Raw genomic sequence first — 26,782 nt, 5'->3', positions numbered from 1 at the left:
CATTGCTAAAGCATTCATGGCAACCAAAATCTCTCGACTTTCTCCCTTACCCATAATGCACCAACACCAAGTACCTCATAACTTGTTTGCTGATTTTTACTAGAAAGACATGTCTGCAGTGCATATGAAGAAAAAGGAGTGAATAAGTCACACAAAGTCAAATTAAGAAATGACTACATCTGGAGCTCAATATAAAGGACAGTGATGTCCTCTAACCACTTATTCTTCCATGAGTCTTCAAAGGATGGAGGTTGGTGGGTGGGGGAGTTGAGGAAGAATGAAAATGGACAACAGAGATGGAATGTTAGGATGAGTACATGACTTCTTTATCTGATGATGTCAATTTTCATTCTATCCTCAACTAATGGGACAGAGTCCCCAGCTACCTAAGATCCTGGGTGGAGTCAAGGAAAGATAGTCCTGAGCACCACTGAACCAAATGATGTTCCATCTCTGGAGACCAGATCCAATTTGTAATAAGTAGCAAAGGTATGGGGAGTAGTCCAAGTTGCTGCAACAGATATATCATCCATGGATGCTCTAGACTGGAAAACTGACGAAGCTGCCATGGATCTAGTTGAATGAGCCCATAATGGTTTTGATAAAGTAATATCCAATTTACTATAAATAAATGAAGTACAGTCAGCCAGCCATCTGGCTAAAGTTACTTTGGCAACTGGCTTTCCCAACTTTACTTCTGCAAATGAAACAAATTGGTCAGTTTTTCTGATGTATTTTGTTCTATGTAGGTAAAAAACTAATTGCCTGTGAACATCCAATAAATGTAACATGTATTCACCTTTGTCATGAAATTTAGGAAAGAATACTGGCAAATTAATAGACTAATTGATATTAGATTCTGACACCAGCCTGGGAAGAAAGGATCCATAAATTCTGACATCACCTTGGGAAAAAAGGATGCATTGGTTCACAGTGCAACTATCCCTGTGAAAGATCAAACATGGAGGTTTTGAAGATAAAGCTTGAATCTCTGAAATTCATCTGGCAGAAGTAATGGCTATTAGAAATATTGTCTTCTAAGAAAGATATTTAAGATCACACTTAGCTGCTGGTTCAAAGGGGGGATTAGTAAGTGTCTGCAGAATCAGATTTAGGTCCCATAGGGGGGAGTAGGGTCTTTAAAGGCAGGTCTTAAGAGATGAGTGCCTCGCAAAAAGGCTTTGCAGAGCTTATGAGAGGCAAGACAGTAACCATCATACCCAATGTGAAAATTCGATATTGCTGCTAACTGAACCTTAACTGTAGAGGAACTAGCTCCTTCTTTAAAAAGTAGGGCCGAAAATTCAAGAATGTTATGTATCGGAGCTGAAAAGGGATCAACATTATTTTGATGTGCCCAGTAAAGAAACCTTTTTCATTTTTAAAGCTTACATGTAGAAGGTTTAAGGGAAGATAAAAGTGTACGTCAGACTGGCAAAGACAGCATAGGTTGTGTGGCTATTAATGAAATTGGAGAAGCCAGGTCGTCAGCCTGACGCTTGGTATGTCTGGATGGATCATGCCTGTCGTGTGAGACAAGAGGTCTGGAGCTAGATTCAGAATCCAAATTTGGTGAAGTAAGAGAGGCCAAAGGAAGGGAAACCAAATCTGTCGAGTCCAGTAAGGTGCAATTAGGATGACTTTGCACTTCAACATAGCCGCATTCTGTAGGAATTTCAGAGTTAGTGGGATAGGTGGACAGGCATAAAGTAGACCAGGGAGCCAATCGTGAAGTAAACCGTCCTCAGTGATTCCCCCTTTGGAGGGATTAGGGCAAAGTAGCTGCTGCATTTGTTGTTTAGGGGAGAAGCAAAAAGATCGCAGCAAGGCTGGCCCTACCAAATTAAAAACATTTCTGTCACATTCTTGTTAAAAGACCACTCATGAGGCAGAAGAATACAACTGCTCGGTTTGTTTGATATCACACTCTACTTCCCCGGAATGTGCACTGCTATGAGAAAGTGGTTGGATGAGACTGCCTATTGACGCACTTCTTGATACAAGGGGTAAGATATGGTCCCCTCTTTGTTTGTTGGTGTACCAAACTACTGACATATTATCCATCTGAACTGCAATCGTCCCCAGAAGGAGAGCGTCTTGAAAGGCCTGCAATACTAAAAGCAGAGGAGTTAAAGGATGGGTCAATTTAGAAGCTGATGTCTGGGAGGATGGAAGAGCAGGAATAGGCTCCTCCAATGCCACGAGCTGTGGTTCCCCCTTGCCATCAGGAGCTGATGGCTGATCTACCTCAGCGGATGTACTCAGGATTTCCGTGGAGCTGGCTTCCACAACAGTACCCAGTTCCAACTGAGAAACAGACGCCCGATGAGAATCTGGGCTAACATCTGCCTCGAGAGTCTCACCAGACTCCTGAGGTGCAGCATGGGCGTCGGGGCCTAACGTTTTTGGCTTTCTTCCTAGGAGGCTCGTCGGAAGCACCCACCCCACCCTCCACACCTAACACTAGACGCCAGAGTCTCTGGTCCTCGAGATAGAGTTTGAGTGCTGCCAGATGGCTACGAAGTGTTTTAAGCGCAAACGATTTACAAATATCACAAGACGTATGGTCGTGGGCCTCCCCTACACAAAATAAGCACTTATCATGATTGTCCTTGTGTGGAATTTGTCTTCCATAAGCACACTTCCCATTTCTAGCTAAAATGTACATCTGAAAAGCTAAAGAACAGATAACAAAAAACCCAAAGGGGACTTTTCTGTAGCAGACAGCCGTTAAACGAGCAAACTGCTTCCCGAAGCTGGCGAAAATAGGTCTGAAGATCACTGATGCAGAAAAATTCTGAAGTGGGTGTGTGCAGACGTTCTTTTATAGCCAACATTGCTTCACAGCTCTAACATCAAATGTTGCACATACCCCTGCTCCTAAAGACTTTGGTATACCAGCCAGATGTCTGATGCTGCAGACAGCAACACCTCCCTACAGTTATGAATACTACAACATGAGAATAGAAGGACATCTACAGTAAACTCTGTACCCACTTCCTTAGTGAGGTCCATTTTAACCTAGGTGGGGCTCATGAGAGAGGACCACACAATCACTTATGCATATAGAAAATCCAAGTGAAACAGTAAACATTTTAGGAAATATATTTCAGAAATATGTTTGTATTCAGAAAGACTCAGAATGCATTTCAAGTACTCATCATAACTGGATTTCCTGACTGTCACAAAAAATTCCTGACAGGTGGCAACCCTACATAAATCAGGCAACAAATGAGGGGTGCAGCTTTAGTCATCAGAAGCTGCAACAAAACATATTACATTTTCTCTGCCACAGGAATTTAACTCCGGCCCCACTGAACATTTCATGTTAGATAAAATGTCAGTTGAAATTATTTCAGCAGGGAAATCTACAGCTAAATTCTTTTTCAGAATCAGAATGCTCAGATGGAGATGAAAGTTAAACCCCTGAAGTACACCCCTCCCCCTGCAATAACTGCCGATCTGACTGAAAAACCTTGATGGAATGAGAAGGAACTCTTTCCTTTTCCTGAAATTTAGGAAAAAGGAGTAAGTTGTTCCATGGTAAATTTCAGTAAATCTGCTCTGCCCTGTTCATGGAAATAGAAACAGGAGACTGGAAGATTTTCTCACTAAGCACATGCTCCCTAACCAAAGCCTGGCACTTAGGAACACTGAATCCAGCTTCCACATTCCCTTTCTGGCCCAAGTGAAGACCCTTCACCTGCTCCCTCCCCTGATGACAACATTTGTTGCTCTCCCTTGCCAGCAAAAGGTATCCCTACAGTCGCAGAGGACACTGATGTCCCCTTGTCTTTGGTGTCTTAGAAGGCCACTTGAGAGAACTGGGGGGAATAAGATGGATGGTCTGAGGAAAGTGCAGTTTTGTACCTACCATAAATGTAGATGTTCGAGTGCTAATACAGCTGCAGTCATAACAGATGGGTTCTCCTGCCATCAGGCGGGTCCTCGGTCGGCAGAATTCCAAAGTCTAGGTCTGGCGTCGGTTGTCGTCGCTTCTTCCCTGACGTCAGTGTGACAGGGGTATAAAGGAACCAGCTGACGCCATTTTCTTCAGTTTTTCTTGCCCCAGATGTCAGCTGCCCCCAGAAGGAAGGCAATAATAAATTTGTGTGATAATGCAGTGCTACATAATCAAAAAACAGTAGTTGCAAGCAAATATATCATAAATGAAAACCCCAATCAGGTTGTATGAGGATGTGTTAGCCTATAGGCCTGTCTCAAGAGGGGAAGGAGAGAGGGAAACCTGGACTGCAGCTGTATTAGCACTCGAACATCTACATTTATGGTAGGTACAAAACTGTACTATGTTCATCGTGCATACAGCTGCAGTCATAACAGATGGGTAGAATCCCAAAGCTAAGAAAGGGGTGGTAGGCACTAGTTGGAACTAGGAGGAGCCAAAATGCCCTGCAAGACTGTAGTGGCAAAGCCCGCTCTAGATTTGGAGTATAACGGTAGGTTGTAGTGCTTGGAGAAGGTATGCACAGAACTCCAAGTGGCTGCTTCCAAAATATCCTTGGTAGAAACTCCTCTGAGGAAGGCTGCAGAGGTGGCTGTGGCCCTGGTAGAATGAGTTCTAATGCCTGTAGGAACAGTTTTGCCATGAAAGGAATAGCAAAAGCGTATGCAGTGGGCTATCCATTTTGAGATTGTCTGTTTGGAAATTGGCTTCCCTTGAGCTCCTACCGCATAGGCCACAAGGAGCTGTTCTGATTTTCTGAAAGGCTTTGTTCTGTCCAAATAATAATGCAGCTGTCTGTGGATGTCCAAGGAATGTAGTAATCTCTCCCCTTTGTTTTGAGGATTAGGATAAAAAGTAGGTAAATGTATGGCCTGATTTAAAGCTACCCTGGATACCACTTTAGGCATAAAGGACGGGTTGGTTCGTAAGGAAACTCTGTCCTGATGGAAGATGATAAAAGGCTGGACAGCCATGAGAGCCTGTAGTTCTGAAACTCTATGAGCTGAGGTGATAGCCAGAAGGAAAGCTGTTTTCCAGGACAAATATTGCAAATCTGAAGAGGCAGCTGGCTCAAAGGGAGGCAAGGTCAAATTTTCCAGAATGAAATTAAGATCCCAAGCAGGTATTGGTTGTTTCCTTGGAGGCCTTAAATTCTTAGCCCCTCTGAGGAACTGTCTTAAGAGAGGGTGAGAGAATAAAGGTGGATCAGTGTTGTATTCTGCAGAAATGGCTGAGGCATGTATTTTGATGGAGGAGAAAGAAAGTCCACTGCTTAGCAGTTCAGCCAAATATTGTAGTATTTGAGGTAAATTCAGTTTTCCAGGATCCTGGCCCTTTTTCTCAATCCAGACACAAAAATGTTTCCATTTTGTGGAGTAAGCTTTTCTAGTTGATGGCCTTCTGGCCTCCAAAATGACATCCTGCACCTCCTTGGAGAGTAGGGCCTGTTGAGATGCTAAGGAATCTTCCATGCGGCTAGATTGAGTGTTTTTAGCTGGCTGTGAAGAGTTTTGAAACTGTGCTGAGTCAGAAGAAGAGGCATTAGAGGCAGGGTCCATGGTGGGGAATGAGTCAGGCTCCTCAGGAGTGGGTACCAGTGTTGCCTTGGCCAGTCCGGAGCAATGAGAATCATCTTTGGTCTGTCTGCTTTGGTCTTTAATAGAACTTTGGGCAGCAGAGGAAGAGGAGGGAAGGCATAAACTGTCATTGATGTCCAACCGAAAGAAAGAGCATCCACTCTCCAGGCCTTTGGATGGAAGATCCTTGAGCAGAATTTTGTCAAATGGTGATTCTTGTGGGAGGCAAAGAGATCTATGTCTGGCCTTCCCCATTATTGGATTATTTCTGTAAAAACTTTTGGATGCAATCTCCATTCGTGTGGATCTGTCATATTCCTGCTTAGGTTGTCTGCCAGCGTGTTTTCCTTGCCTGGCAAATACTGTGCTTGTAGTTCCATTTGTTAGTCCATGGCTATGTTCCAAAGTGACACGGCCAGTCTGCATAGGGGGTAAGAATGTGTTCCTCCCTGTTTGTTTATGTACCACATAACTGTGGTGTTGTCCGTTCTTATCAATAATTGACCTGGTTGTAGAAGGTCCTTGAAAGCTATAATAGCATTTATTACTGCTAGCATTTCTTTTTGATTGATGTGAAGGTGCTTTTCGTTTTGGGACCATTTGCCCTGAATGCACCGATCTGTCATGTGCGCCCCCCAGGCATAGTTCGAGGCGTCTGTTGTGATGACTTGATTTGCTTGAGGCTTGATGAATGGAAGACCTGTGTTTGTTTGACATGCTTGAGCCCACCACAGAAATTCCTTTTGCAGACATGGAATTAGTGGTATTATTGTTTCCAAACTGTGGCTGTGTTGAGACCATATGTTTTTCAGGTACCATTGTAGTTTCCTCATATGCAGCTTTGCACATGGGATTAGTAAGATGCAAGATGCCATGAATCCCAGAGCCTGCAGGATTTTCCTTGCAGTCAGCCTGATGCAATTTGCTAGTGTTCTGAAGTATTGTATTAGTTGCCCCTGCTTCTCTGGTGTGAGGTAGGCCATCTGGGTGTTTGTGTCCAAATTGGCACCCAGGAAAATTATCTTCCGAGAGGGTATTAGCCTTGATTTCTTTTTGTTGACTGTGTATCCCAGAGATTTCAATAACATTATTACATAAGCCAGATGTTTCAGAAGAATGTGCTTGCTGTCCGCTTGGATCAGGCAGTCGTCCAAATAGGGGTATAATTTGTATCCCTTGAAGTCTACAGTAGGCAATTACTGATGCCAGGCATTTCGTTAATACTCTGGGCACAGTAGATAAGCCAAAAGGCAATGCAGAGAATTGATAATGGGTTGAACCTGCAAGAAATCTGAGGTACCTTCTGCAATTTTGTCTGATTGGGACATGCAGGTATGCCTCCCTGAGGTCCAATGTTACCAGCCAAGACTCCTTGCCCAGCATGGGAAGAAGTTGCTGTAGAGTGAGCATCTTGAATTTTAGTGCAGTAGAAATGTGTTTAGGATGGATAGATCCAAAATAGGTCTCCAATCTTTTCCCTTCCTTGGCACCAGAAAAAGCCTGGAATAAAAACCTTGACCTTGTTCGTGCGTAGGTACCTCTTGAATAGCTTTCATGTTTATGAGATCTGTAATTTGCTTTTGTGCCTCTGCCCTTTGATTGTGTGGCAGGTTTGGCATGCCTCTCATTCTTGGAAGGGTGTGAAAATGGAATTTGTAGCCACTGTTTATAATGTCCAGGATCCATTTGTCCTTTGTGACAACATGCCAATTTTTTGAAAATAATGCCAGCTTTCCTCCTAAGGGGGCTGCCATTTGAAAAGTACAGTTTTGTACCTACCATAAATGTAGATGTCCGATAGGTATGCATCTGCAGTCATCACATATGGGTTGTCCTGCCTCAGGCAGCCTTTCGGTCGGCCGGATTCCAAAGTCTGGGTCCGGCGTCGGCTGATGTCGCCCTTTCCCGGCGTCAGAGCCTGGGGTATAAAAGCATCAGCCGACGCCATCTTCCTCAGTTTTTCTTGCCCCAGATGCCAGGTGCCCTCTAAGGAAGGCTAAATTTGGAGAAATGCAATAAATTCCAAACATTTTCAGAAATATATATATATATATATATATATATATATATATATATATATATATATATATATATGTATTATAAAACAAATACACCATAATGGATAACCCCAGCTAGCTATGAGAGGGATAAGAACCCAAGAAATACCACAGAGGGGAAGGAGGGAGGGTAAACCTGACTGCAGATGCATACCTATCGGACATCTACATTTATGGTAGGTACAAAACTGTACTATGTCCTTCAAGGATGCATTTGCAGTCATAACATATGGGTAAGAATACCATAGCCAATCTGGGGGTGGAGGATCTAAGTAAATGATGGTGTAGCTAAAATTCCCTGCAGGACTGCCGCAGCAAAGCCTGCTCTGGATCTGGAATATAAAGGTAAATTGTAATGCTTGGAAAATGTATGCACGGAGCTCCATGTAGCAGCTTCTAAAATGTCCTTGGTAGCCACCCCTCTTAAGAATGCTGTGGAGGTGGCTGTAGCTCTGGTGGAATGAGGTCTAATGTTAGCTGGCACAGTCTTTCCATGAAAGGAGTAACAAAAACGAATGCAATTCCCTATCCATTTTGAAATTGTCTGTTTGGAAATTGCTTTTCCTTGTGCACCACCAGCATATGCTACAAACAGCTGGTCAGTTTTTCTGTAACTTTTAGTTCTGTCCAAGTAGTAGCGCAACCGCCTGTGTATGTCCAGGGTGTGCAGAAGTTTTTCCCCTTTGTTTTGTGGATTTGGAAAGAAGGTAGGCAGGTGAATAGCTTGGTTTAATGATACCCTGGATACCACCTTTGGCATAAATGAAGGATTGGTTCTCAGTAAAACTCTGTCCTGATGAAAAATAAGAAATGGTTGTACTGCCATGAGGGCCTGTAACTCAGATACTCTTCTTGCTGAGGTTATGGCCAGAAGGAAGGCAGTCTTCCAAGACAGGAACTGTGGTTCTGCAGATGCTGCTGGTTCAAAGGGAGGTAGTGTTAGTTTTTCCAACACGAAATTAAGGTCCCAAGTAAGCACTGGTGGTTTCCTTGGAGGATTGATGTTTTTAATTCTTCTTAGAAACTGCCTTAGAAGAGGATGAGAGAAGACAGGTGGATCAGTATTGTACTCTGCTGAAATTGCTGAAGCATGAATTTTAATGGAAGAGTAAGACAGGCCATTGTGGAGCATCTCTGCCAAGTATTCCAGAATATGTACCATGTTCATCACTGTCGCATCTAGGCCCTTTGTGGTGTTCCAAGTGTGAAACCTTTTCCATTTTGCTGAATATGCCTTCCTTGTGGAAGGCCGGCGAGCTTCCATGATGATATCCTTCACTCTCTGGGATAGCTTATCCTGTGGAGGGATCAAGGTACTTTCCAGGCTGTTAGTTGCAAGGTCTTCAGGTTGGAATGCAGAGTTTTGTAATTGTGTTGTGTCAGGAGAAGTGGCCATTGTGGAAGAGGCCATGGTTTCGTGCATGACATGCTCTTTAACAGAGGGTACCAGTGCTGTCTTGGCCAGTCCGGAGCTATCAGAATCACTTTTGGCTGCTCTGTCCTGATCTTCAGTAAGGCCTTGGTCATTAATGGAAGAGATGGAAAAGCATACACTGTTAGAGTTCTCCAGCTGAAAGACAGGGCGTCCACTTTCCATGCTTGTGGGTGGTATGTCCTTGAGCAGAATTTCTTCAGCTGATGATTGTGGGGGCAGGCAAAGAGATCTATGTCCGGTCTCCCTCATAATTGTGTAATCTGAAAGAAGATGTCTGGGTGCAGCATCCATTCGTGTGCATCCATGATGTTCCTGCTTAAACTGTCTGCCAGTATATTGTCCTTTCCTGGCACGAACTGGGATTGTAGCTCTATATTGATTTTCAAGGAAAGTTCCTATAGATTCATTGCCAGTCTGCAAAGAGGGTAAGAATGGGTGCCCCCTTGCTTGTTTATGTACCACATAACTGTGGTGTTGTCTGTCCTTATTAGCAGGTGGCCTTGATGCAGAAAGAGTTTGAAGGCCTCGACTGCATGTATCACTGCCAGCATTTCCTTTTGGTTTATGTGCATGCGTAGTTCCTTTTGTGACCATAGTCCTTGAATACATCTGCCCTCCATGTGCGCTCCCCATCCGTGGTCTGAAGCGTCCGTTGTAATGGTTTGGCTGGCTATTGGTTTGCTGAAGGGTAGACCCCTGTTTGACTGGCTTGCTTGAGCCCACCACAGAAATTCCTTTTGAAGGCATGGAATGAGTGGTATCAAAGTTTCCAAGCTGTGACTGTGCTGAGTCCATAAACTCCTTAAGTACCATTGTAGCTTCCTCATATGCAGCCTTGCTTGTGGAATCAGGAGAATACAGGAAGCCATGTAACCCAGGGCTTGCAGTCAGCTGAGTTTGTCTTGACAGATGTTTGAAGTAATCCGGTAGTTGACTTTGTTTTTCTTCTGTGAGAAAAGCCACTTGGGTGGTTGTGTCCAGATTTGCACCCAGAAAAGTTATTCTTTGGGATGGTACAAGTCTTGACTTGTGAATGTTGACTGTATATCCCAAGGCCTGAAGTAGGTGAATGGCATAATTCAAGTGTTTTACCAAAGTTTGTTGACTGTCCGCTTGTATAAGGCAGTCGTCCAGATATGGGTATATTTGAATCCCCTGAAGTCTGCAGTGTGCAATTACTGATGCCAGGCATTTCGTGAATACTCTGGGCGCAGTACATAAGCCAAATGGCAATGCTGAGAATTGATAATGCTCTGAACCTGTAAGAAATCTGAGGTGTCTTCTGCAACTTTGTCTGATAGGGACATGCAGGTATGCCTCCTTGAGGTCTAGAGTTACCAGCCAAGACCCCTTGCCCAGCATGGGAAGGAGTTGCTGTAGTCAGCATTTTGAATTTTGGCACAATGAGATAAGTATTCAGTGCGGACAAGTCGAGAATAGGCCTCCATTGCTTTTCTTTTCTTGGAACAAGGAATAGTCTGGAATAAAATCCTTGGCCTTGTTCTGAGACACAAACCTTTTCTATAGCTTTCATTTGCATTAAGTTGGATATTTGTTTCAAAGCCTCTGCCCTTTGATTCGGTGGCAGGTCTGGCATGCCTTTTCTTTTTGGTAATGTGTGAAAATGGAACCTGTATCCTTTGTCTATTATTTGTAGTGTCCATTTGTCCCTTGTAATACTGTGCCAGTTTTCTGAATATAAAGAAAACTTTCAGCCCAAAGGTGCTTCTAATTGAGCCCTGGTTGGCGGTGTCAAAGTAAAGTCATTGAGTCTGTCCAGGTGCAGCAGTTGAAGGTCCTGCACTACCTCTCTGGTTGGGAGGCTGCCATTGACGGCCTCTGTAGGAGCCTCTAGGCTTGCCCTCTACCTCTGGCACGCCTGTTTTTGCCTCTCTGAAATCTCTCTGTGTCTGGAAAGGACCAATTCTTGGAAGGCCAATTTCTGCTGAATCTTGGTGGTTGGACTTGGAGAAAATCTTTGACTGTTTGTACAGATTTTGCTTTTTCTTCAAATTTCTTTAAGACCTCCTGAGCAGTGGAGCCAAATAACTTTTGCTTTTCCAGTGGAGCATCCAGAAGCTTTGCTTTAACATGGTCTGGCAGAGATTGTTCCTTCAGCCAAGCATGCCTACGTATGACTGCACCTGTCATAGCTGACCTACATGAAGCTTCCAATGCATCATAACCACACTGCAAGAAATGGTTGCTAACCTGTTGGGAGTTATGTACCAGATCCTGAAGTGATTTACGATCTAGGGGCTCAGGCGAAGACAGTTTTTTATGCAATTCATCCAACAAATATGCTTGGTACTGTATCATATGAAATTGACAATTTAAAGCGCTCATAGAAAGAGTAGCCGAAGTATACACTTTTTTACCCCATCTCTCTAAAGCCCTTGACTCCCTTTCAGAGGGGAGTGGATTTTTGGAAGTGGCAGCTGCAACCCCTTTAGGGCCCTGGGAAATAGTTTCTGGATCAGCAGAGTGGGCCTTGTAAAGGAAAAGATGCGAGTCCGGGACCCTGTAGTATCTACCGGGTTTGGCAGGAGCTGGAGAAAGAGTGTCAGGGGTTGTGCTAGACTCAGAGTACACATCATCAATGACATTCAAAACAGGAGGAATAGCCAAAGGTCTATGCTGAGGCAAATGCAAGAAAGTCCTTAATCTCTTCCTGGAATCAGAGAATTCCTGGCTCTGCCATTGGAAATGCTCTCTCATAGTGTGAAGTGTCTCCCCGAAGGAAAGCTCTTCAGGAGGGGAGGCCGAGGAGATAGATTCCTCTGCATCAGAATCCTCGTAGGCCGAAAAAACCTCCTCCTGGTAGTCCGAATGAGTAGAGCCATCAGAGGCCTCATCTGAGGAGTGGGGATCAGAGGGCTCAACCCTGGGCCTTTTATCTGGAGGAGGTTGAGAGCCCCTGTCCGGATGAGGCTGTGAGCCCCTAATTAAGGATATAAGGTCCTCTGCTATACTTAGGATCTGTGAACCTGGAGAGGGTCCCTGAGGAATAACCCTGGGAGGCAAAGTTCTAGAGTATTTAGCAGCTTTAGCCCTAGAGAAAGCCTTTATGGACATGGATGCAGGAGGCCTGGCTGCACCACGTGCTGGTGTAGTTTTGTCTAGGGTAATGGTGTCGGAAGATTCCAGGACACCAGTTTCTGATGGAAATTCAATAACCGACTCCGAAGGTGCCTCCGGGGCCGAGGTTGTCGGCTGAGTGGAATCGGTGGACGGAAGCACCAAGGACTCTGTTTCAGCCGAGACCGAGACACTCGCGGTAGGCCTGTCCGTCGTTTCAGCCGAAACCGCGGCCCGCGTGTGTCGGTCCTTGTCCTTCCGTTTCTTAATTAAATGTGAAGTTGGAGTCTCCGACGGCATATTGTAAGCAAAACTAGCCCCAAAACATTCCTCTGCAAACTCCGCCCGACGTCTAAGAGTGCGTCGGTTGAAGGAAGCACAGGCTGAACAGGCCGAGACGTCGTGGTCTGGGCCTAGGCAGGGGAGGTAGTAAGAGTGGAAATCCTTATGAAGTATTTGTTTCCCACAAGTTAAACAATTATTAATTTTATCTGACATCGGCTGAGGCAAGAAAGAGTCCCCAACGGGGTACTTAGCTTTTGAAGTCTTCAGTAGCTGAATTACAGGAGCTGGCCGACCAGCACTTGCTAACTGCTTCTGCTTCGGGCACCACGCGGCAAGAAAGACTGAGGAAGATGGCGTCGGCTGACGCTTTTATACCCCAGGCGCTCTGACGTCGGGGAAAGGGCGACATCAGCCGACGCCAGACCCAGACTTTGGAATCCGGCCGACCGAAGTGCTGCCTGAGGCAGGACAACCCAGATGTGATGACTGCAGATGCATCCTTGAAGGACATCCTGGTTGGCATGCAGAGGGGAAAGTCATTGGGTTTGCTTTCTGAAGGATTGTGAGTTGTCCTCACCACCTCTTTGTGTAGGAGCTTGCCACTGTCTGCCTCTATACGATCCTTGGGATTGTCCCCTGCCCCTCGGGCGCCTGTATCTGCCTCTTTGGGGTCTGTCTGTGGCAGGAAAGGACCAGTTTTTGGAAGGCCAATTTCTACTAAAACGCGGGGGTTGAACCTGTAGAAATTCTATCACAGTTTGCATTGATTTAGCCTTTTCCTCCATTTTCCTTAATACCTCCTCCGCATTAGCACCAAATAGTACATCCTTTTGAAGAGGGGCGTCTAGTAATTTAGCTTTGACATGATCAGGCAAGGCTTGTTCCTTGAGCCAGGCATGCCTACGCATGACTGATCCTGTAACAGCAGCTCTACATGAGGCCTCTAGAGCATCAAAACCACATTGTAAGGTATGCTTACCCACTTGTTTTGCAATATGCATCAAATCCTGCAACTCCTTCAAGTCTGGTTGTTCAGGTTGTGACATTTTACTCTTCAATTGTGATAACAAAAACTGTTGGTATTTTAGCATATGAAACTGACAGTTTAAGGCCCTCATGGATAAGGTAGCTGAGGTATATACCTTTTTTCCCCACCTTTCTAAGGATCTGGAATCTCTCTCGGAAGGCAATGGATTTTTGGCAATGGAGGCCTTAACTCCCTTGGGGCACTGTGAGATGGTTTCTGGGTCAGCAGCATGGCTTTTGTAAAGAAACTGGTGTGAGTCAGGAACTCTGTAGTACCTGTCAGGCTTAACTGGAGCTGGAGGTAGAGAGTCCGGGTTAAGGCAGGCCTCCGAGTAAACATCATGTAGGATGTCCTAGACAGGAGGTATAGCCAGAGGCCTATGCTGAGGTAACAAGAGAAATTCCCTGAGCCTTTTCTTGGAATCTGAATAATCCTGGCCTTCCCAGTGGAAGTGTTCCCTTAAGGTATGCAAAGTTTCCCCAAATGAGTAATCCTCAGGGGGGGATACAGAAGGGATGGACTCCTCCACATCAGAGTCCTCAAAAGGGGAGTAAGAATGTTCCTCATCATCAGAGTGCTCTGAAATAATGGAGCCCTGATCAGAGGAGGGGGAATCTTCCTCCACTCTGGGCCTTTTGTCCGGTGGGGGCTGAGAACCTCTGATTAGAGTAATTAAATCCTCAGCCATTTTAAGCATCTGTTTCTTAGGCATGGGGCCTGGAGATGGGCCCTGTGTAGCTGGTCTCTTAGAGTGCATTGTTGCTTTAGACTTTGTGAAAGCCTTGATGGAGAAAGAAGAGGAAGGTCTGAAGACACCTTGAGTGGAGGTGGACCTGTCCACATTCTGAGTTTCAACGCCAAGAGTGGCTTCGGTATCTGTAGTCGGGGTGTGGGCCGAGGAGCCTGTGACCTCGGGCACAGGAGACACCGTCAAGGAAGTGTCGTCAGTAATCAGGGGCGGCATAGGCACCTCACTGAGAACCGGACCACGTGTAGTCGGCTTTGGCGTGGTGTCAGTAGAGGCCGCGGACCTCATGTGTCGGTCCTTGTCTTTGCGTTTTTTAGACAAAACCGGAGTCGGAGTATCCGACGACATAGTATAGTTAAATGCTTTCCCAAATTAATGCTGGGCGAACTCAGCCTGACGCTTAATAGTGCGTTTGTTGAATGTAGCACAAAAGTGACAGACCGAGACGTCGTGGTCTGGGCCTAAACAAGGTATACAGAGGGAATGGAAATCCTTATGCGGTATTTGCTTCCTACAAGAAATACAATTATTAACTTTGTCTGACATCGGTCTGAGGCAAGAAAAGTTTCCCCAATGGGGTACTTAGCTTTTAAGAAGACTTCGGTTTCCAAATTTCATAATTTCAGGAGCTGGCCGACCGGCACTTGCGAACTGCTTCTGCTTCGGGCACCGCGCGGCAAGAAAGACTGAAGAAAATGGCGCCGGCTGGTTCCTTTATATCCCTGTCGCACTGACGTCAAGGAAGAAGCGAAGATAACTGACGCCGGACCTAGACTTTGGAATTCGGCCAACCGAGGACCCGCCTGACGGCAGGAGAACCCATCTGTTATGACTGCAGCTGTAGGCACGATGAACATCAAGAGTTTCCTACCAGTGGAGGAGGCAAATTAGAAGTGGTCTTATCCTTAAAGACCCTTCACAAGTTTTGTTTTTCTTTGTGTACTGGGGAATGTACAACGGAAACTAAATGCTGCTCAAGTAAGCATCTGAAGTGCATGTAGCATAGCTTAGATGAGTGGTCACAATGTGAATGGTAGAGAACAAGCAGTTCTGAGGTAAGTAAACTACTATAAGTCTCCCGAAAGCACAATATTCCCAAACACACAAAACTTGAAAATCTGTGTGATGATGTCAGGTAGTGCCAGCTGTGATAGGAGGAGTAGAGCAGTGAATGTGTAACATATGCCAGCATAACTAGCTAGGGCTTTGTAAAGAATTACTTGTCATTTGAATATCAAACTTTTTGTACAGATGGTTGTGTGAAAAATGAATTTGTAAAGTTGCTTGTGTTAAAAATGCATCAACAGTGGGTCCTGCTGGACAGAAAGCAATAATAAACGTATGTCAGACTGTACTGCTGTAACTAATGAAATGTATATATTTTAACAGAGGACACTGGAAGTGAGGGGGTTAAGCGCAGCTCAGCTAACCTCAAGAAAAATAGCCTGAAATTAATTGACTTGGTTTAGGCCATAAAGATTTTATCTCACAGTTATGAATGCAGGCAGAAAGTGGCTTGTTAGTCTCTGCAGGAAGGGTGGAAGTGTTGGCACTGTTTTACAGTTTCCAGATGCTGTAATAAACCTTAGCTAAAGTTTTATGTGTGTAGTTTCTAGTGAGGGGGTAGCGTGGGAACCACAGAATAAGGTGAAAAGACATGATGTTATTCTGTAGCTGCTACAAAATTGTATTTGAATACTAGAAGGAGATATGGTAAGTGCAATCTGTTTTTGGACCTGACAAGAGACAACTTGCCTTACTTTAGTAAGTAACTGGGGAACAGTAAGTAATTGGGGAACAGTAACTATTCAGTCAGTTAGAAAAATATAGTGAAATTAGCTAAATGTATTTTTTTCTGTATCTGAGTCTTTCGATCTGTGTTTTTTATATTTCTTGTGATTGAAACTCTAGTGCTTATTGTAAATAGATATTCAGTATTGTAATTTTTTTATTTATTTAATACATCTAAACGCTTCTTCGTGGCTGGTATTTTAGAAAATATTTAACTGTTGAGAGTACTTGTATTTATTAGTGGCACTGTTGCTCCGTGTTCCTGAAAGTCTTGTTGCCTGGTTAAACACTACCATTTGTATAAATATTAATTTTACTAAATGCAATTGGGTACCTTGTGAGAGCCTTAAAGTAGCTGGCTTCAGGTGTTCTAATGGCATTGAATATACCCTTATAATATGGGTGGAGGTGGCAGAGCTGGTAAACTATGCTAGCCTTTCGTGGGTGGGTGTGTGTGTGCGAAAATTAGATCTCAAAGAGAGTGTGTGAGACAGTTACTTTGAACAAGAACACAGAGCACTGATTTCACAGACAGGGTGGTGGAGGACATGGTTTGGAACACACGGCTAAGGACTCAGCTCTGCTGTGGTCAGTGGGGAGTCTTATTTGGGGTCTGGAGAGAAGCTACAGCCCCAGGACTGGAGTGTACATTCCCCCTGTGTGTTCTTAAGGGAAACTGTACTTGGTGCAGAGAGCTGCATTTTGTAATACTGTGTGTGTGTGTCTATTTTCTTCACAGTGAACATTCCCCACCAGTGTCAGTAGTGAGCACTGAGGTTCCTTTATCACTGTTCTAAAGGATGGGCATCTCATATTGGTGACCAGTATGCAATAGAATTTAATTGAACATCTGTAGCCTGTAAACAGTTGTCATTAAAGGTGTGTGTACCCCCCGTAGACACAAGGTAAACATACAGAGTTTCATTTTTCACAACAGTTTTGTTTTATTTATTTATTTAGTTTAGTTTAGTCATGGAAAGCAGACACAGATGTAGGCACAGGACTATGGGAAGCTGACAGTGAACCAGTTGGTTGAGGTGTGCAAACTGAAAGGACTGGTGCATGCCAACCTGGCTAAAGAAGGAATGATATCAGCCTTAGTTACAGCTGTAGCACAGACCAGCAACCAGAAAGACAACCAGCTTGATGATGGGGATGTGCAGTCCTCAGAAAAAGTACAGGTCACCTTTTTCTCAGAGGAATTAAAAACACCATCTGGAGTTATCGAGACTTCAACTGGAGGCAAAACATATGGAATTCGAATCCGCAGAGAGACTGCAACATTTGGAGGCCAAAGAAAATGAGAAACAGTGTCGACATGACAGGGACATCCTTACTCTGACAGGAACATGGAGATAATAAGGAAGAGAATAACTGAACCCCAGAAGCAACAAAGGTCAGTAAATTTCTTCCACAGTAGAAAGACGGTGATAATTTTGATAGTTTTAACTATATATTTGAAATAGTTTGGTAAACAGTATGGTGTTGACCAACAGCTCTGGGTACGGTTCCTGACCCCCCTTACTCCATGGTAAAGCTGCAATTGTTTCTAAATTGTCCAATACTGACTGTCTAAATTAAGACAAGGTTAAACAATGTTTATGGGAGTGTTTTAAGTTAACAACTGAAGCCTATAGAAAAAAAGATTGTGAGCACAGATATACAGCAGATGAAAGTGTATGTTATTATATTGCTGAGCTAAGCACTTATTTTCATAGGTGAGTGAGTGGGCGTCAGGTCACCACTTTTGAAAGGCTGGCAGACCGTCTGGTGAAGGAGCAAGCCCTTAGCACCTTGCCTGAGGACATGAGAATCTGGTTGGCAGACCAGGAGTGTAACTCTGCAGAAGAGTTGGGGGAAAAAAGGGAATCTCTACTTGGCAAGCAGGGCACCACTGCACAAGGAGGATCTATCCAGTGCTGCACATGGATATAAGGGAACCCATGATGGGAAGCCTAAACCACCCCAACAGAGTCCACCAGTAAAAGAGGAAGGCACAAGTTCAGGTACATGGCCAGGATCAAGGTTTAGAAGTTTTAAATGTAACCAGAGGGCCATGTAGCATACAAATGTCCACAAAGCAAGGTGGGGCACAAAAGGTAAAGGAGGCAGTAAGTGAAAATAACAACATGCCAGTTGCTTGGAGACAACAGTGGTACCAAACTATCACAGGAGGTTGTATCCTATCTTTGTGCATGGAAAACAGGGCACTGCCAAGACAGGCACAGCCTCTGACATAACTATTATGAAGCCTGCAAGAGTTAAAGAGGAGCACTGCTTGCTTGGGCAGTTCACCCCAGTCAGAGCTATAGGAGGGGACCCCATTCCAAATACCTTTTTCACCTTGAGTGGAAGGATGGTAAAGGAAACAAGCAAGTAGGTATGTTTACGGATATCCCTGCAGATGTTTTAATAGGGAATGATTTTGATAATGCACTACCTTGTGTGCATGCAGTTACATGTAGGTCTGGTAGCCTGGTGGAGACCCAGACAGACCCCACACTTGAAGCCAGGGCTGGCGATGTGGCTATTTCAGGGAAGGAGTTACCCTGTTGCAGTGACCCTGAAGGTGAGCTACTGCTGCTGCTATCTACTGATGTTCCCTTGAACAGTGTGACTGCAAGGGCAGAGGTGAGTGGCAGTATCCAGGCTGACAGTGAGGCACTGCTTTCAGAAGATACCAGACTTCCTGTGGAAGGGGAGCTGGGAAGGGTCACAAAGGTAGAGTTGAGGACAGGCTCAGCTCTCAGACCCTAAATTACAAGGCTTGAGGGAGGTAGCTAAGGAGGCACCTGATTTTCAAGGAAAAGGGGAATCTGTATACTGGAAAAAAGAGGTACTGTACAGAGACTGGACCCCTGAGGGAGGGCTAGAGGGTAAGGTAATACAGCAGTTGGTAGTGCCCACAGCCTACCATGTGACACTTGTAGCCATAGTCCATGACATTCCTTTTGCAGGTCATATGGGCATAGAGTATACCCAGAGATGTATTATGCAGAACTTTTATTGGCTTCGGATTGCAAGGGATGTAACAGGGTACTGCAGAACCCATGAGCAGTGACAAAAAGTAGACAAGACAAGAGACAAGGTCAAAGCTCCTTTGATGCCTTTCCCTGTGATTGAAGAGCTGTTTCAGTGGGTAGCTATGGCTTCGGTGGGGCCTATGAGTACCCCAAGTTCCACAAGGAAAAAAATATCCTAGTGGTAGTAGATTATGCTTCTAGATCCCTGAGGCAGTGGCTCTGTCCTCAAGGTGGCAAATGTGCTGTTAGTTATTTTCAGCAGGGTAGGCTTCCCAAGAGAAATACTGACTGACAGAGGTGCCAATTTCATGTCAGACTGGCTGGCTTGTCTGTGGAAGTGCTGTGAGGTGAAGCACCTAAAGACTACCCCCTACCACCGCCAGACTAAAGGTCTTGTGGAGATGTTAAACTCTACACTGAAGACCATGCTAAGGGCATTTCCAGATTAGTTTAAGAGACAGAGGGATAAATATTTGCCCCATCTCCTGTTTGTATACAGACAGGTATCACAGGAATCCATAGGTTTTTCAACCTATGAGCTGCTTATGGGCATAGGATGAGGGGGCCTTGAATTTGATTCGTAACGAGTGGGAAGGTGAGTGTAAGTCCTACAAGGAGTCTTTTGTGGCATATGCCCTAAACTTCAGGACAAGGCTAAGGGAGCTCATGGGCTTGGCCCAATAGCAGAGAAAGGTCTGGTATGACAGGAATGCTCGAGCCTGAGAGTATGCTGTGGAACAGCAAGTTATGGTGCTCATTCCTGTCAGAGACAATACGCTGCAGACAGCTTGGGAAGGACCCTTCAAAATGGTAAAATAAGGTCAGTGATGTTAACTACATGGTAAAACTGTTAGGCAGGAGGCATGGGCACAAACTGTACCATGTTAGCATGATAAAGCCCTACCATGACTGGGAGGCCCTTGTGCTGAGTATCTGCAGTGGGTGGCAGGTGGAGACTGAGCGGGACCTGGTAACTGATCTCCTCAGTGAGACTCAGACTGACACTTCAGTGGAAGGGGTAGCAATGTCCTAGCTATCCCCTACCCAAGTTCGAGAAATCTGAGCAGTATTACAGGAATTTGGGGACATATTCACTGGGAAACTGGGGTGCATCCACCTTGTGCAGCACTAAGTAGATACAGGATCCCAAAGACCTATTAAGCAGGCCCCTTACAGGGTGCCTGAGCAGGTCAGACAGACTCTGAGGGAGGAGATACAGGAAATGTTGGAACTGGGAGTAATCCAGAAGTCCAGCACTCCCTGGGCCTCCTCAGTGGTGCGGATACCAAAAGAAGGATGGCAGCACCAGGTTCTGTGCGTACTACAGAAAACTAAATAGTGACACAGAGTCAGAAGCTTACCTCATGCCTAGGACAGATGAAGCCTTAGAGCAGCTGGGTAGGGCTAAGTATCTGACCACTACTGATCTGACCAAGGGCTACTGGCAGGTGCCTTTGACTCCCACTGTTACAGAGAGGTCAGTCTTTGTGACTCTTTTTGGTTTATAAAAGTCCACGAAGATGCCCTTTGGGATGAAAAATCCCCCAGTGACCTTCAAGAGGCCTGCCCCTGTTACCAAAAAGCAGGTGAGGGCATTCTTGAGGACAGCAGGGTACTATAGAAAGTTCATTCCCAATTACAGTACAATGGTTGCTCCCTTCACGGACCTGACAAGGAAAAACAGGCCCAGTAGGATTGTGTGGACCTCAGCCTGCAAGCAGGCATTCCAAAAGCTTAAAGGGGCTTTGGGAGGAATCCCTGTGCTAGCCAATTCAGATTACAGCAAATAATTTGTTGTGAAGGTGGATGCTTCAAACCATGGGGTGGGGGCTGTACTCAGCCAGGTTTCTTCAAAAGCAGAGCAGTATCCTGTTGTACATCTCAGCCACAGACTCCAACCCAGGGAGGAATGTTATGCAGCTGTAGAAAAAGAATGTCTAGCTATAGTATGGGCACTGCAAAAACTTCAGTCCTATCTGTATGGAAGAAAATTCACTGTGGTTAGAGACCACAATCCCCCGAAGCTACATTGAGTCAGCCAGAAAAATGCCAAGTTATTAAGTTGGAGCCCAGGGTTGCAGGCGTATGACACAGCAATGGAGCACTTTTTTAATTTTTCCAAATCTTTTGGGTTTCTAATACTATGTTGGGGAATGGACCCCATTCTAAAATCAAAGTATGATTAAAGTTCATGAAATTAGTACTGTTTCAGTCTTTGACGTCAGCCAAAAGTGCTCTTCGCAGCACTCGCAATGAGCCAAGTAATGATCCTTTCTGTAATTTGTACAGGGTTGCATGGATCTAAATACAATTGTAAATTATTTTTTTAAAAGACCTGTTGCTCCAGCTACTACTGGATCTGTCTGGGTATTTTTCTTTCACATTGCTCTTATTTCTGCCTGCAGATCCTGATATTTTATGACTTTGTTTCTCTGTACACAAGACACTGTAGTCATTGGGTGTAGCAATTCTAATAATCAATGCTACTTTTGTCTGCTTTTCTTGGACCACTATATCCGGTTTTCTAGCATCTATCTTTTGAACTATTGGTAATGGGTGATACCATGTTTTTCAGCCACTTCAAGTACCATAATGTTTGCACAATCCCCAGTGCAACAGTCTTGCCACATTATTATGCCTTTCAGTATACAGTCCTTCCGCCATTAGTATGTCACACCTAGCAATGAGGTGTGCAACTTTTTTCCAATTCAGTTTTACAAAACCTACATTTGTCTGTTTCTCCCACACGTTCAATGGACTTTGTAAACCAGCGTGTATGTAGCCCACTATCTTGGGCTGCCAATATTAACGTTTCATCTCTTGGCTTGAATTCGCCTCTCATTAACCATTCCTGTGTTCGTTCCTGATCAACGTGAGGTTCTTTCAGACGGTTTCAGCACATTCAGTTGCTGCCTCCTGATTTTTTATCTACTTCTGGCTTGACTTCCATTCCTGCTTGACGCCGATATGCTTCTGCTAAATTAAGCAGAGAAGTCATCTTAGATTTATTCGTCTCATGTTTCAAGACTTTCACTACATTTGGGTCTTGTGAGCTCAGCAGATGTGTGTGGAGTCCCACGATTGCAGATCTATACATGTAATCAATTTCAAGGAGGCCCATCCCTCCTTTGGAACAGGGAATATATAATCTTGGTATACACTGATTTTTTACAAATCATTTGGAGAGCATGAAGAATCCTTCTTGTTTTCCTATCTAATCTATCCAACATGTTTTAGGGCCAGTCAATCACTACAAAACTGTAAGGTAGGACAGGAAGAGCAAATTGGTTTATAGTCTGGATTTTGTTCCTAGATATTAACACTGTTTTCAAAATTAATTTAAGCCTTCTAAAGTATTCCTTACTAAGTTTTATTCGCATTTGTTCATGTTTTATTGCTGATCCTTCATCAATTCCCAAATATTTATACACTCCCTCTTGCTCAAGTTCTTTTATATCATATTCTTGTCCCAAACTGATGTTTTCCTGGTGCTGCAACTGTCCTGCTTTAAAGGTTGCTTTTGCACTTATTAAGACCAAATTACATTCTTATATCATCTGAAAAAGTTGTGACAACCTGCAGCTGTGCATTCAGTTCCTCATCTGATAAGCTATACAGTTTTAAATAACTGACAAAAAGATGAGAAGTCTTTACACTTTGTTGTTTTTTAGCAGCCAAATTGTAGCCATGGCCTAAGTTAAGTAAACAGTTTAATGGGTTAATGGCAAGGCAGAATAGCAATAGGGAGAGAGAGTCACCCTGGAATATCCCCCTTTTAATTTTTATCCATGGGATAATAATATGTCCTTTATCAGACTATTGTACTATGTAGCACCACAGTGGGGTCAGCAAAGCCATTGCAGATGGGCTCTCAAGATAGGCTATGGGTTGATGTCTTCCCAGACAGGCTCATTTCTCTCAAGCAATGTTTCTCCAGGGTCACTTGAAAAACTTGAGTCTTCAAATGGAGGAGAGATGTGATGAAGTCAGGTAGTGCCAGCTGTGTCAGGGGGAGTAGGGCAGTGCATGTGTAACATATGCCAGCATAGCTAGCTGGAGTTTTGTAAAGAATTATGTCATATGAATATCAAACTGATTTGTACAGATGTTTCTGTGAAAAATGTACTTGTAAAGTTGCTTTTGTTAAAAGTGCATCAACAGTGGGCCCTGCTGGACAGAAACGAAATATACATGTATGTCAGACTGTATTGTTGTAACTGATGAAATGTATATATTTTAGCAGAGAATACTGTAATGGAAGAGGTTGATCTCAGCCCACCTTAACCTTAAGAAAACTAGCCTGAAATTAAATGACTTGGTTTAGACCATAAAGATTTCATCTCACAGGTCTGAGTTCATCCAGATAATGGCATGTTAGTCTCTGTAGGAGGGGTGGTAGTGTTGGAATTGCTCTACAGTTTCCAGATGCTGTAATAAACCTTAGTTAAAGTTCAATGTGTGTATTGTGACATAACAGTGTCAGATCCTGGCACAGTTTCTAGTGAGGGGGTAGCATGGGAACCACAGAGTCAAGTGACCAGATGTGATGTCATTCTGTAGCCAGCACTGAAATTGTACTGGAATACTAGTGGGAGATGTGATAAGTGCACTCTATTTTTGGAGCTAACAAGAGATTCACTTTCATCTTGCCTTGCTTTAGTAAGTAACAAGGGGAACAGTAATTCTTCAGTCAGTTAGAAAAATATAGTGAGATTAGCTAAATGCATTTTTTTCTGCATCTGTCTAAGTCTTTCTATCTGTGCTGTTTTTTTATATTTCCTGTTACTAAAACACTGGTGTTTACTGTAAACAGATATTCAGTATTATTGTATGTTTTTATTATTAAATATATCTAAACCCTTCACTGTGGCTGGTCTTTCAGAAAATGTTTAACCTTTGAGAGGATTTGCATTTATTTAGTGACACTGTGACTCCATATTCCTGAAAGTCTTGTTGCCTGTTTAAAACACTACCATTTGTATAAATATTAATTTTACTAAGTGTAACTGGTGGTGCTGCGGTAGCGTTGTCACCTCACAGTTAGACGTTGCCCGTTCGATTCTCAGTTAGAGCGTCTTCTGTGTGGTGTCATGCGTGAATGGGCGTTCCTTCGTTGAAGGTTGTGCGTTAGGCCCGGCAAGCCAGTATGTAAAAATCTACTGCCAATCATTAGCGAACCGGAGTTCCTGTGGTGACCCCTAACCGGGAAAAGCCAAAAGAAACAAACAAACTAAGTGTAACTGGGTACCCTTGTAAGAGCCTTAAAGTAACTGGCTTTGGGTGTTTTGATGGCAGTGAATCTACCCATCAGGGTGGAGAAGGTAGTGCAGGTAAACTGTGGCAGCCTTTCCCAGGTGGACGTGTGTGACAGCAACTTTAAACAGGGACAATGAGAGCAATGATTTCACAGAGAGGGTGGTGGTGGATTTGGTTTAAGGACTCAGCTCTGTCATGGTCAGTGGGGAGTCTTATTTGGTGTCTGGAGTGAAGCTCCAGTCCCAGGTCTGGAGTGTGCATTCCCTGTGTGCTCTTAAGGGAAACTGTACTTGATGCAGATAGCTGCATCTGGAAATACTGCATGTCTATTTTTCTCACCATGAACATTCCCCACCAGGGTCAGTGGTGAAGACTGAGGGTCTTTGATCAATGGCCCAGAGGAGGGACATCACAATCTGAATATGTTTTAGTCAAAATATAACCTTTTTCCCACCAAAAGTTTACGCAAGTACCAACGTAACAATTCCCCTTAAAGGTACAAAGAAATCACTTTGTTTCTCAGCAAAACTTATAATTTTCTGACTGAAAAAAAAATTTATTTTCCTCATAAATACATGTAAACAGGTACTTATCTGCCCACCACTTGAAGGACTGTTATCAGACAGAGAATCACTCACTCCTGTGGCAAAAAATAAATAAATAAATAAAAACACTCAGAAGATTTTGTGCAACAACTGCCTTTTATACGAAGCTTCGCTCCTGGCAGTTGCAGTGCACAGAGGATACCCAAAGCTCTGGGAAGCTGGCCAGTGCAGTGAACAGGAAACAAAAAGCTTAGGCTACTACACTGGTGATCTATGTATTGAACATATTCTGAATCCATACGCTTGCTACAGACGTTGCACACAATTAACCTGCTCTCCAAATCATTCAGTGTACTCCATTAATTTATAATGGGAAAATACTGTGAACTGTTTCTTCAGTGAAGTTTTTATGCACTGTCACTTGACGTAGCACAAGAATGTAATTTTTCATAAAAGAAATGCAAACAAATAACCAGAGTGTGCATGAAAAATAAGATGGAACAAAAAACATGAAAAGCAAAAAGCCCGCACTCAAAGGCAGCTAATATAATATAGCAAATATGTTACATAGCAAAACACCCAAAACTGAATAAATTAAGTGGCACCCCAGATGGGCTTTATGTTTTTGCCTTTGTTTTTTTGGCCCAGCACCAATACGCACTTGCGTGGGAGTGTGTGTGCTTTTACAGAAAACATGAAAGCTAGTGGTAAAATGTTTCCATCAAGCAAGAGTGCAGTCCCACACTCAACACAACAATAACCAATATAGTATGCCTCTCTAAGGAAGGTGCACTATAGCCACACAGCTTGCTATACAACACAACATTGGACTGCTGGAAATATCATGTGGTCTGAAAAAGAAACAAAGGAATATAATATAAATGTAATGAGTATGACCAGCATCTGTTGGCTAGCCTTCCCAAGACTTGTCCATAAAGGATAACATGAATGGTAGTAAGGGTAGGGAAAGTTAGCAAGCTTATTCCTGAGCACACACATATATGTATGTTGCAATATAAACAAAATAAAACTGATTACAAATTTAAAGATGACCAAAAATGATGAAAACTGTTTCACTTACCTCCAGTCTCTGAACAATTTCTCTGACATCTTCATCAGAACTATCCACCGATGACAGAATAACACATTCACCTCTTTCGTAGAAGATTTTGATGTTCATTAGTTCAGATGTCCACCCAATAACATCCCTACACGAACAGTTAAACACAACATTTTTGGAGTCCTTTTCTATTAACACAATAAATTCATTGGAGATTCCAAGCAGACATTCAATATCAGATGACTGACCAAAGTCACGAGTAACTACATTCCACACTATTGCTCCAGTGTTATACAAATGGGCATCCTGTCTTGCTTTAAGTTTTTCCTTTTTCTTTGCTCCAAGAGTTATAAAGCTAAATTTCACAGATGTATCTATAGTAGATGTGGTAACAAAGTTTTCTGCCAAGTCTTTCAAGTACTCTTGTCTTGTTCTGGTTGCCATAGCCCGAAATTTCTCAGATTTGTGTGCTGCATTTTCAGCATTGATAACTTTGGCTAAAAGAAAATCCCTAAATACTGCTGACTTGGGAAAAGTCACTCCTTTAGGAATTGGTGGACCAAATGGAGGCACATCTTTAGACCTTGATACCACTACACTGGAAAAGTGGGGGGAAAAAAGTAATTAGAAACAAATTACAATCCAGCTTCAGACTTTTGTTTGCCACACTGAGATCTTTAAACATTTCTTCAAAGAATCACATGCATTTGGTGTCAAAAGAAGCAATGAAAACTCTAACAGAAAACCTACTTTTGATATTAAGTCAGCCTGCAGTACTGTGTGTACAATCCCATATATAGCAAAGACAAAAAATAAGCAAGAATCCACTAAACAGTAGCTAACAGTGCAATGCAACATGCTGTGTCCAAAAGCACACAAATAAAAAACAAAACAAAAGAAATACTAACAGTTTCCCCTCAATTTTTTATACTAAAG

General features: G+C 43.6%; 1 protein-coding gene across 1 annotated transcript in view; it reads right to left on the bottom strand.

The window, feature by feature from the left end:
- Positions 1–26,782, bottom strand: part of SIPA1L2 (signal induced proliferation associated 1 like 2) — a 2,064,602-nt gene that overhangs the window by 949,515 nt on the left and 1,088,305 nt on the right. The window contains exon 9 of the mRNA XM_044087172.1: positions 25,868–26,444. Coding sequence (XP_043943107.1) covers positions 25,868–26,444 — 577 coding nt within the window. The remainder of the gene's footprint in view (positions 1–25,867; positions 26,445–26,782) is intronic.

This window comes from Protopterus annectens, chromosome 1.part1 (assembly GCF_019279795.1).
Source record: "Protopterus annectens isolate FY-2018-M chromosome 1.part1, PAN1.0, whole genome shotgun sequence".
NCBI lineage: Eukaryota > Metazoa > Chordata > Ceratodontiformes > Protopteridae > Protopterus > Protopterus annectens.
This window is presented reverse-complemented; position numbering and strand designations above follow the sequence as displayed.